Source organism: Ptychodera flava, chromosome 7, assembly GCF_041260155.1.
Source record: "Ptychodera flava strain L36383 chromosome 7, AS_Pfla_20210202, whole genome shotgun sequence".
NCBI lineage: Eukaryota > Metazoa > Hemichordata > Enteropneusta > Ptychoderidae > Ptychodera > Ptychodera flava.
Genome location: NC_091934.1, coordinates 7,181,694 through 7,194,707, shown reverse-complemented (window position 1 = coordinate 7,194,707; position 13,014 = coordinate 7,181,694). Strand labels below are relative to the sequence as shown.

The following is a 13,014-nucleotide window of genomic DNA, read 5'->3' as shown; positions in this document are numbered from 1 at the left end:
GGGTGAGGAACACTGAATAGATGTGTCCCTTTCAGATACTGATAGATCAGACATTAATCCCGGACATAATTTTTTTTCTTTTCACTTCAATATTAAATATTAAGTTTCACGTCAGAGAAAGAACATAAAACTGATTAAATCACACAGAATAAGCAGATAGATCATTGTAATGTAGAAACACATATCGAGAGATTTTATTTCATAACTACACCTGGATGATAATTTAGATACCTAAGCATCAACAATTGTCACCCCAGGATACTGGAATATATGTTTAATCGCTTTACCCCCTCTGTTTGGTCTAGTTATTCTTTTCAATTCATCAGTAGGGCATGTTTATTCTGATTTAGGGGAGTACAGGATTGTGAAATGATATTTTATGGATATACCGGTACAGGAGAGAATTCCAAATGCCAAGACAAAATCAAATCCGACGGGTATTCATGATTTGCCTGTATCTGGCCATTTTTCACTTTCCCTTTTCTCCAAAACAATAATTTGCTTTTGTCTGGCCAAACAAATTGCTGAAATAGATAATTATCGAATAAAGAATGGGTCGTTACTTCCACTGAACTTTTCACAGTGACTGCGATGCACCGTAAATGTTAAAAGAACATGGTAGATTGCCTCCATCATCCCGCGGTACCTCAGAGGGATTACCTACTCCCTAGATATGGACCAAATTAATGATATTGCCAAAGTAGACGACATTTACACAGCAAGACTACATCATCATGGTGCTAAATTCTCTTTTATCTGGTACAGTAAACCACTGTCCTTAACTGTGTTCTATACAACATATACCATAATTTGTAAGCGTTATCGTAGTACCACTGGGCATGTGTCTGAGTCAATTTAACTCTGTTGCTGAATATATGAGATATGAAATGCATAACTAGTGCTAATTTCATTTCTTTACCGTCAGAACTTGGGATTTTTTTTGAAGGGAGATTTTGTAAATAAGGAAATAAGTTTGGACATGGGATAATCTTAACAAGCTTCAAATGGCTTTTGTGGACTGAAATTAATGGCCTTGGAGTCCAATATATGGACATCAGGGCCTTTGAGACTCTGTGACTAAAGGCCATAAAAATTCATATCCGGTCCATAAAGATTTTATCATACACTGCTAGTAAACCCCAAGCGTATTTGAAGCCCCACAGAATTAGGGTTTATGAAGCTGAGGAGAAATATTAGAAGAGAAACTGTAACCTTATCACCATTTTGATTCAAAAAAACTACCTGACAGGCAAAGCTGACGTATTACCTCACCTGGCAAAACTGTGGATGAATTTTGAATATCGTAGTGTTTTTATATCAAATCAAACACTTTAATAGCACGTCAGACCAGAATAAAAGAAGTTCACTGATCTGCTTAAGGGATTTCATTCAGGCAAAGATTTTAGAATTTGGTTGTGATAATGGAAAATTGTACATCAAGCCCAAGTACTTCTCCCATACCATTGTATATATGGGGATGTTTGTTCCGAAATTTACACTCTGCTCGTGTCATACGAAAAAAGTAAAACAAATTTACAAATCTCAAAAGAAACTGGCATGTATCAGTTTGCCTGTAATTGAGTTTAGCAATGTACATGACAGTACAAAATGTGATCCTCAGAGAAAGCTCTGAATTGTACCCTGCTAACCCTTTTGAATGGCCAGTTTTGGTTTTTGCCCAGTGATCTTCCTCAGTAAAGTTGAACCTGTGCATCGGGAGATGGGGGTGACGAGGTCAAATGTTGGAAAATCGGACATACTGTAATTTAATTTTCATGGCTTTGAAAGTGACTTGCTGCAAAGAATTACTGTTGAGGTAAACACTACATTAACTCAGACATATTCACTTTAATGCTAAAAAACCACCTGTCGGTCCCAGAAAATGGTTTCCTCTGTGAAATTTTATTTGTGCAATCACTTTTAATGGACGTTTATCTCAACTGCATTTGTCAGGAATGAGTTACCATGCAGAAATGATGATCATCAGCATTGCCATGGTAACACCATCTATTTGTGATTGGTTGAGTGATCAATAAACTCAGAACAATCCAAGTGCATTGTGGGAAATGTCTACCTCACAATGGAAACTTCATAGTGCTTGTCAAGAAGATGCAGTTCTTGGAAATTTATTTTTGCTCTGAGTTTTTAATTTCTTTTGAACCCACTTACGTGTTTCTGTACCCAGAGACATACAAAGTGCACAATTGCAATATTGCCTATGACAAGTGTTTCCCAGAAGTCAAAGACACCCATCTGGAGAGACCGGAATCCAATTATCATTATTAACTTATTTCATTTCTCAGAATGTCATAAAATGATATCAGGTCCCCTGTCAGTGTGGCTGTTTTCAAATTCAATTGAATTGGAAGGCAAAACAAATGTGACAGCCTTGTAGTGGGGCATATGATCATGTAGTTTGAATATAATGGAGAAATGGATTTGGCCCGTAGGTCTCCCCCTCTGATAGTCTGTTCTGCATATCATTGAAGAGTCAAACCAGAGTGATTAAATTTTGAAGAGAAGTTTGCACAGGCTACAGAAAAGAAACGAAATTAATCCAAGCATTGGGAACTGTCTACATCTTGCAAGCTGGCAGCTTAAGCAATGATTTTATGTCAAATTTTTTGAGAAAGAGTTGTTAAAAGTAAACCAAGAAACTCAACGCATTGTACTGAAGCTGTGAAACGTTTTGTGTCAACAGTTTCTGGTAGAATGTTATCAATTTTAACCATGATTTCTTTGTAGGGTCTTGGTATAATTTTGCAATGTGGTTAGATAAGTATGATAATTCCATTGCCAATTTTACTACTCTTCATATGCTGTGTATTGTTTTTTGCATACAGGATTTCAAATGTACCTGATTCGAACACTCTAATATGTTCAGGAACTCAAGATGTCACCAATTCTGTAATCTGAATACTAACATTTCTATCACAAATTTCAATATTGTGTTACTTCCTATTAACTAGATACCGTATTTTGTTTGCCTTGACGTTAATTGTGCAACTAAAAATTGTGATGCATCTTCAAATGCAAGCCCTAGCAGCTACAAACTGAGACAGTTTTTGCAGTTTTTTTTTTGTTTGATGCATCAATTTCACTTTCTCCGTCTACTTTGCAGAACATGGCAAATATTAAAATTCAACTAGTGAAGACAACTTTATGTAAACCAAAGTTTACTGGATGTGCAATGAGACTGCTGATAATTATATGTTAGTCTTTATAGAAATTCCATTGTCAATAACAAATTATACACTTGGCAGTATTCAACACTATACATATTGACAATGACAGGTCAAATTTTGGGTAATTTCCAAATTCTCCGTTCCCCATTGAGAATTAAAACTGAGAAACTGAAGTAGAAACATGAAAATGTAAAGTTTGAGGGTTATATAGAAAAAACAAACCTGTCAAGCTTACTGTAACTGTGGGCGTAAGGTTACGTGAGAAATCTAGCACTTCCTGGAAAAATCATGTGGATTCCTCAAATTGAATTATTTTTGATCAGGCAGGATAGAAAGAGTTTGGATTTGAATGCACTCTAGAGTTTTACAAAGAGATGTGGGAACTGAATTATTTATCTACAGCCAGTCTTCTCCATCTGTTGTAAGGGTCTTCTCCTGGGAAGGGAGACCATTGCTTTTAACAGGAAACGACAGAATAAGAGAATTTACGTGTCAATGCTGATTTAGTCAGTGCCTCATGAAATTCAGGTAACTGCATACTGACATGTCCGCGATTTCTGAGTACTGCACCCAGCTAAGCCCTTGAGAGAAATAGTTCTGATATTTTTGCAAGGATAGATTGCAATGTAGATAGGTACCTGAGCTGGACAGTGGTGTTGCATCTGTGTACGCGAGATTTGGATAGGAAAATGTGTTCATTTCCGAGAATTTGCCGATTTAGTATGTACATATAGTATATGCAAATGATACTACTCCGTCTTGATTTCAATGAATACGAATTCAATATATTGTTATGAATCTCATCGCAGTAATGTTTAGATAGTGAGGACATATGCTCCTCGATGGTCCATGAATACATAATATTTTCTTATGAATTCAGTAACAGTTGGACGATACGGATATGCTCCCTGAGACCTCTAAATTTGAATGTAGTGTGGAATCTGGTTAGGATCACATGGAAATGATGTGGTTATTTCCTAAAACAGGATGTGTTTGTAGCTGATTTTGTTTTAAATGTCACCCACCCAGCAATGACTAGAGCTGTTAGTTGTATTACCATATCCCAAAATATTTTGAATGACGATATTACGGAGTCATGCAATTCAAATGGCAGTGATGGTATACTCCCTCAGAAGGCCTGAGTCTGACATTTCCCATGAAGCCTTGATAACTCAGGCATAACTTGTATTACATCTCTACCACCATAGTCTTGGTAGAGTTGTATACCTTGTACCACTACTACCATTCTAAAAGTTTACAATGTGAAATAACAGTATTGTACAAAAAGGTATCTTCCAAGCCATAAGAAGTCAGACTGTCTTCAAAGTTCTCCAATTCATTAGCCCTTTCACCCCCAGTTCCCTGTATACAGGTCCAACTTTACCATAGAAAACAATTGATTTGGGACAAACCAGGTGGTGAAAGGGTTAAACAGAGATCATCTTCCTGAGATAAGTCTACATTTGCAAAATAGAAATCCATTTTGAAATCGACAACTTCAACTGCAGTAAATTATGCCTATACTGCCTGTAATATCCACAGAATACCTTTCACATAGGATATCACCATGGTTCTTTTTACATTACCCAGTCACTGTGTTTGGAGATCACTGCCTGGGGCCAAGGTGAACGTGTTCATTACTTTCCCATTCACAGTCTTTGTGGTATTCTATCCCAGAATTCATCACTGTTACAGTGACATTTACGCGCACAAGTCAAACATCCCCGAAGTAGCGGCAAAGCCACAAACTGAGTCTGAGTCATCAAGTGTAGCATCAAGTTTTAATGAAGCGCTTCAGATCGATGTCTACCAATGATTTAACATTAAAAACAGAAATGGAACTTTCACAATGACAAGTGCTCAATATTCAGATTATTCCTTTTTGATGGAAGAAGAAAGGATGACATCTTTGCAGCTGGTGCACCCTGGGATTGAAAGGTTGTGATTTTAAGTGCAATGCCAAATTAGATACTGATATATATAGCTCAAGTGTATGCGACCTTAAAAAACATTGAGCATGTATCTCCTTCAAGTTGTTACTCATTTTCTCTGATGGAAGGCATAAATGAGAAGCTTGAGAGAATGGAGGAAAATCATTTATTCTCTTTGAATGACCCTTGGAGTTTCACTCTGCATATACCGGTATACCGGGTATATCCATACACCAGTGTGGTTCAAGAGGCATTCATTTGGGCGTATTAACATGCATGTACCGATGGATCGTCAGTACATCTCTACAGAGTTTTGTTGGACAGTATTTACATGCCCCCTCCCGATGCAAATACATGATAAACATAGGCGACTACTGTATTTCTTTACACTTAGTAGGTTTCAAGTGTGTTTTGAATCTTGCCTCATACCGTATGTGAAGATGCTTCTGGATTTCTTTAATTACAACTGAACACAGTACTTGTAAATGTTTATCAATTTTCTCATGATTACTGCAAGGGAACTATTGCAATTACTTAACACATCAGTCTGTTTTACTTTTACCTTATCCTGCACTGAACCACCAAAAACAAGGGTGTAACTGTACCGGTACGTCCAATCAATGTGCATACGGCTAAACACTACAGTTACTGTACGTTGCACATTTGGCCAGGTGGTATATTTTAGTATGCAAATTCAACTCTTGGTTTCTTAGAGACAGTGTACTGGTATTTGTTATTATGCTAATAAGTATCCATGGCTCAATCAAACTAAAATCTCCAAACATACATTATCATCCTCATCATTAATTGAAAACTTGTTTCAGATCTTTAATTTTGAAAATACATACTGCACAAGAATAATTGCCATGGACAATTTGATATGATACAAAAATAACATGAACTAAATTCCCTATTACAAGTTTCCTATATGTTTTTTCCTGTCTTCTGTACAGCACCAGATTATGATGCCCCTTTCTTCCTTGACTGCTGTGGTCTGACAAGACGAGTGCTCCGAGACTTGAAGGAGGACTTTGGCTTTGTCGTTGGTCCATGGAATCAGGCCTACCAATATGACACGTTGCCAATCACCATAGAAAAAGAAGAAGACATGAAGCCCGGTGACTTGGTCTTCATATCAGCAGTATTTTTCAATCCAAAAGGTGAGAAATCCAACACTCTACTCATTTATATGGATGCTGTGTCTTCCAGGCTCTAAATCTTATCAGTGGCTGCCAATTACGGCCGTATATTCTTCAACCTCAGTGAATTTCCCCTATTTTTTGTCTGTAAATTATCAGCTTGGTTTTGTGTGTCAGTTTATTCAGGATTCTCAGGGAAGGTAGATGTGGGTGTAGATTGTGATCAGTTTGTGTCACTATTGAGGCCTGGTTGTCTTTTCAATGATGAGCTATTGTCAGGTCCAATTTGTTTGACATTATCTTGTGAGTTGTACTCTGTGAGTCCTGATAATGTGACCAGATTGTCTCTCAGAATCAATGCACTTAGAAAACCTCTGTATTCAAGGGTATTTGCAAGCTTGTCAAAGCAAAAAACAAGCCATCGGTACAATTGTGAGCACTGCCTCTGAATACTAAAATCACACATTTCTTACTAAATGGCTACTTAGCAATAACTTTTGATAATACTTTCACAATTTTATAGAATTTTTGTCTTGAATATCTGCAGGTTCTCGTTCTACTCGCCAAAGTATACTGAAACACCTATTTTGCTTGTCCGCTCATGTACCGGTATGTGTATACCGGTACATGAAAAATGCCCTGTTAATATCATCAACATTTGAACTCTAGTCTGTACCAGAATTCACTTGTCAACAGTAACGATGCAGTCTGTACAGTACATGTACAGGCTGGTTTGACAAGCTCAATACCTCAATACCGTACCTCAACATGCTTCACGGAGTAGAATAAGAAACTGTAATTGACAACAAAATCAGAGAAAAAAAATCATCCAATTTACAGCTGTATAAAGTTGTACAAACATTTATCCCTGTCACAAGCAATAGAAAAAATAGAAAGGCAGATATTTATGTTCAAGAATTTGACATCATCTTATGGCTGCATGCACTATCTGAACTCCTGCCAAGAAAATAAAATTGAGAAAATGCAGATGAATAATGTATGTTTGCTTTTTCCAGCTGACTCTAAACAAAATTTAACACAGAAACAAGTGATGACAGAGACTTTAATTTTCTCAGTACATTGCAAATCTGTCTGCATGATTCAGTCTACGTGGGCAGGCTTGTAATCCTGAGAAGAGATAATTTCCTTTTTCAATACTTTTGTTGGATAATATATTGACTGCCGGCTCTTAGTTTATTAAAACATGTTGAAACAATTGTGTGGCATTTGTGAACACAGCCTTGAAGCAAAGGGCCAGCTCTTTAATTTACTGTACCATATGTGTACACAAAATTATGAGTCAAGACAAAAATTCATTGATCAACAATATTGAATATAGGGTACATCTAAAGGTTTGTTTACAAGTTGAGTACTGGGTATTTCAACACGTGTTTGTGGGAAATAGACCAAGAAATTAGAGTCTTTACATAAACAGAATAGATGCAGCCATAGATACAGCTGTACTGGCTAAGTACTGGTGATTAAACATTATGTATGGTACATCTTGTGGATTTTTCATATAATCTATCGATCCTCGTTCACTCATTCATCCATTCATTTATTCATTCTTTCTTTCCTACACTCATTCATTTATTTTGTTTATTCATTCACTCATTTATTCATTAATTAAATAGGAAATTTCCATTCATTCATTTTTGCGCACCATTTTTGAAAAATGTCTAAAACTGATTTCATAAATCTGCATTGGTAGTGACATACCATTTTTTGCGTCATCAATTTGTCTGCTAGTCAAACCGAAAGCCCCCTAGATCTAGGTTTTCTCAGCATTTTGTAGTCTGACAAAAACTCAAACGTTACACACATTTGTATAGGAGATTTAGCATTGTAAATCTTCACTATAGGAGGCTTAGCGTTGTAAATCTTCAATTCCAGACAAGACATAAGCACTAGCATTCTCTCCACTTCTATCTTCTATTTGACCTAAGGGTGTGCTATCATTTCTCAGTACCTGCCTGTTGCAGAGCCTTAGTGTGGGCATCAATCATATTTTGACAAAACATGTGCATTTCAATATGACACTATACCCTGGGCTACATATACATCAGAAATACATTATGCAGACAAGTTCTATTACTTGTCAGAGCTGTCTATACTTTTCTATGGACCGTTTTAATACCTCTTTAAGCTGTCAGTTTCAAGTGGTAATACAGTAATGTATTACAGAAATTAAGTTTTTCATGACCACAGCTTACAGACATATGATGTTAACAACATATTATACTACGAGTATGAAAAGCCTTACATCAATCAATGTTCAATTTTGACATATTTTATTCCTAGTTTTACAAATTTGTGAACAGCCTTGCTTGAATGTCGCACCTCAAACTGAGCCATAATTCCATGTTTGTAATTCAGATGTTTAATTAGTTTCTTTGGTTCCCATGCAGTTCTTTCACAAAGAGTAGTGGCGATAACGTGTTTGATAAGGAAAAATTCAAAACTGTGCAGTGTATACATTTATACATATAGTGTGACATTAAACAGTCTTCTTTGTCAAATTCTACGCACTCTTTAAATTCTCAGACAACCAAAATGATAAAATGTTTGTATATGCTACAATGATCTGCTGTGCTGGTAAACCATCTAACCACTGTATCCTCTATTTTGTAGTCAACCAAAATGATAAATGTTTGCATATGTTACAATGATCTGCTGTGCTGGTAAACCATCTAACCACTGTATCCTCTATTTTGTAGTCAATCACATCTCCACAGCTCAACAAATATAACCCCTCAATATATAAACAATTGTTTACAATATCAGCAAAGCATAAATGAAAAAAAATCAAAAATTGTTTATTGTTGTCACAGAGATCACATTGCAAAGTATAAAAAATTCATATTTTAATTCTGACTTGAATTTGTCACCAGATTGCTTAAGAAAGTAATAATTTCAAACAGTAGCTTTCTTATTTACAAGAAACTTTAAACCCATGATTCTTTTACCAGCAACTTTATTGAGTTGCAATAAGATGATGAATCGTGCCACGGTACATGTCAACTCCAAGAAATATTGCTATGGAGATTTTCTAGGATTCATATTGTCAACGACTCCTTCTGAAAGCCTTGTAAATTACAAATTTCCATTTTGAAATTGTTTAACATTGTCATTTTCAATTATTTAAAGGTATATTTGACTCATTAATCAAAACGACTTTGATGGATTTGTGTAATAGATTATATTTGTCATTAAGTTCTTCCATTTTTGTATATGTACAGCTCGCAAACAGCGTCACAATATGGTTCACGTTGAGATCTGGGCAGGAGATGACATAAAGACAGTGGGTGCAAGATGGCAGAAGGGGCATGTACAAGTGTTTGATTCCTACAAATTTGTGTCCAAGAGCTACCATAGTATGGTATATCACTTCAAATCCATCGATACTTGGCTGCAAGGCATCTGCAAAAGGTAAAAGTCCTCAACAATGCAACTTCTCAACTCATTGTTCACTTTTGCTTTACTATACTGCGTTGGCTGTCAGAAATCTGAAAATAGGTCTTTACAATTTCAGCTTCCTTTTTCGTTGCAATTCAGCTTTTTTCTTAGACATCCCTGTTGGCCGGGGCTTCCATTGTACTTTATTTCATCATCTGTGCACCAAGTCACACTTCTTGATTTTGTTGTTGACAGAATGCAGTATAGTTGCTAAACTTTACAAGGTTATATATGTGTGTATGCAATTTGGTCAGTAGGTGCTTGTACATGTAGATTCTGCGCGACTGACACCTTTGAAAAGATAATATACTGGTTAAATGTATTAATGTTGCTCTCAGTTTGTTTTAATAAACAAAATACAAATAAATACAGCCTGTGCAGGTATGTATGGCATAATGGTTAATACGTGGATATAAACTTTGATAAGGTATTCATTAGATTTTAATTTAAAAAACTAATTAATAGTAGCTTCTTGAAAGTAAAAGAAATCAAGTCAGCTTGTTATGGAGGTACCTTTAAGTGGTATTCACATAATAAAATGGCTTTGAAATTCCCAGATACGAAAACCTTCCCTACCAATGGTACATGTCTTAGCTCTGTCAATTCTCACTTAGAAGTTTAGTATTACAATCGCAAAATATTTATCATAACATAGAATGATCAAAATGTGATGCGTTCATGCATTTTTTTGCCCACTCCAGTTACTGCCCGGAGCATCCATGGCGCAAGTCCAAATATGAACCTGGAAAGAAGTCAGTTTTTGCTCTGGAGGATTCAGACATAGAGGAAGACGAAGCGGCAGAAGATTTTGATGATGGGGATTACGTGGGAGATAACGCCACAGAGTATTGTCATGACAACAAGGAGGACATCTCAGGGAACTCCAGAACTTTCTTATCAGGTGAAGTAAGAAGTGATGCAGGTGACTTGATTGACATGACGACACAGAGTCATGAAGGGGATGTTGTAAATGAAGTTTTAATGCATGAGCAAAATAACGAGGTGCCGGGAGTCCTCTCCACGTCTGAAGATGACACAGGCAAACACAATAAAAGGACTGGAGACAGCGTTGAGGAGGACGCTGTGTGCATCAATGAGACCGAAGACGATGACAATTCCTTCAGTGACAACTGCTCAATCTGCGAGATGGGCACCAGCGATGATGAAGATAGGGACGTTGATTGTTGCTGCGGCAACGGCGGCGAGGATGAATACGTCATTGATAGTTACTATGGTGAGATAGAGGATGAGAGTGAAGATGATGATGAACCGTGTGACGGGGACGACAAACAAACAAGTAAAGGGTCTTCAATAGGCGGCAGGGGTTAGTATATTGCATCTTATTCAGTTTGCAAACCATGCTGAGATATTTTACACGAAATTTTTTGTTTGGGATATTCTTTTGCCTTTTTCACATTATCACATCCACATTTTTCAATCTGTAAAATCTGAACTTTAAGCAGAACTCTGCGTAGATTTTGCACCCACCTGGAGATGCTGAAACAATAGAGAGAGACATGCCTGACAGACAGATAGATATGAATAGCAAAAGCACTGATGCAATAAACGTATTTTCCACATCACTCACTGATAGCAATACAGAAATTTATTTTTGATGCAGCTATTAATGCTGAAAAGTTGAGGAGGAAAACAAAAGATTAATGCTCCGATGATTCCTGCCCTTATCATAAATAACAAAAGTGGATAAAGAAGCTTACTCACAGACAATCACAAATTGCACTTCTTATCATCCTGTGTCAAGTTCTTATCAAAGCCGAGTTGAAGTTTCCATTACAAGTTTACAGATAAGTCCTCTCACAAGGGAATTGCAAACAGGCTTTGTCTTAAGTGTGAGGAGATAACCACATTAGCGTATAATGTGTCAGGGGAGAGTTTTTTGGATGCTCAAATTTTCAACATACTTTTCTGATCAGCTGTTTGAGCGAAGTCATTTTGAAGACTGTAGGGTTTTCACTCTCTCTCTTTGAGCCATAGAATGTGACTGTGGCAGCCATTTTGTATTTTCAAAAATTTGAAAATTTTAGGTATAAAATGTTCCTCTTGTCTCAAATCTTTTCACTTTGATTTCTGTTTTTTATACTAGAGGGCGTGGTTGACAATGAGTTAAAGTCACCTTGTAGAAAGTTTTGGCAAAACTTTAAAACGTCCTGTTTTGAGGCGTGTGACTTGTCCCATACTTTAAACCATATCATCAGTTGTTTTGTGTCGACGCACAAGTTCAAGTTGTTCAAAATTTTCCATTATTGACACTGCAGAGTCACTTGCATGTAATGAAAGTTTCAATGGCTTGATGTGGTCAGAAAACTATAGTTAGTAGTAGTGTGAGCATGTTGGCTCTGAAGATACTGTATGCCTGTGCAGGATTTTCTTAGTCTTTTAGTTATGCCTCTGCAATGGCAGTCAATACGGTATACCTTTTCAATCTACCAAACTGTTCAGCAAATCGTTTGCTTTGAAAGAGAAAGACTGTGCAATATTTGGCAAATTGTAAAAAACTTGCCATGACATCGAAAAGTGGAGAACATTTTTACCCTGGCAGGGAAAATATTTTTGTAAAGTATTGTATTTCATGGCATGCGTCATAGGTGGACTAAGGATGTTGGAAACATCTTTTTAGAAAGATGCAATATTCTTCTTGTGAAAGGATATCATCCTTGGTGATGATTGACAACATCATCTTTACAAAAGAGAAAATTGTCATTACTACTTAGATGAAGTCATTAGTCCAGAAACTACAGGTGCAATTTCATAAATAATCCCTCATCGGAGAACCAGATTAGTGAGAGATCTAGACAGACAACCCTCTCTGAAGCAAATTTCAGGGTTTTTTTGGCGAGAGAAAGAATAAAAATTATAAAAATAAGGGGAAGCTGAGATGATGCGTGCGTTTGGAAAGGAAATGAAGACCGTCGGGATGGAATTGACAGATTTGCTCAAAGCTGATTGATGACTGCGGCTTTGAGTCGTGATTCTCTGTGTAATTCATTATTGTGTGAAGAGATTATAATCAACTATGGGATTACAGAAAAGTTTAATAAAAGGAACAGCCTGACGTCCGTATCCTGCAACTACTAAATGAAGCCGTGGTTTCTTTTTGCTTTCTGCAGCCATTTGGGAACTGATTCCATCGGTGTTATTTCTCACTTTTCCTTAACACCAGGGTCTGGTTTCTGATGCATATCACATTTGCATATAATTTCACCACCACAAAATATTTACACAATGTTGGACTTCTGTTGAAGGGAAAATGAATTTTCTTCGAAAAGGTGAATATTCCGTGAA

At 36.6% G+C, this 13,014-nt stretch overlaps 1 protein-coding gene across 5 annotated transcripts in view; it reads left to right on the top strand.

Moving 5' to 3' along the window:
* Positions 1-13,014, top strand: part of LOC139136673 (protein polyglycylase TTLL10-like) — a 111,744-nt gene that overhangs the window by 70,733 nt on the left and 27,997 nt on the right. For all 5 annotated transcript variants that reach the window (XM_070704458.1, XM_070704457.1, XM_070704456.1 and 2 more), the window contains 3 exons: positions 6,070-6,276; positions 9,495-9,684; positions 10,413-11,035. In XM_070704458.1, coding sequence (XP_070560559.1) covers positions 6,070-6,276; positions 9,495-9,684; positions 10,413-11,035 — 1,020 coding nt within the window. The remainder of the gene's footprint in view (positions 1-6,069; positions 6,277-9,494; positions 9,685-10,412; positions 11,036-13,014) is intronic.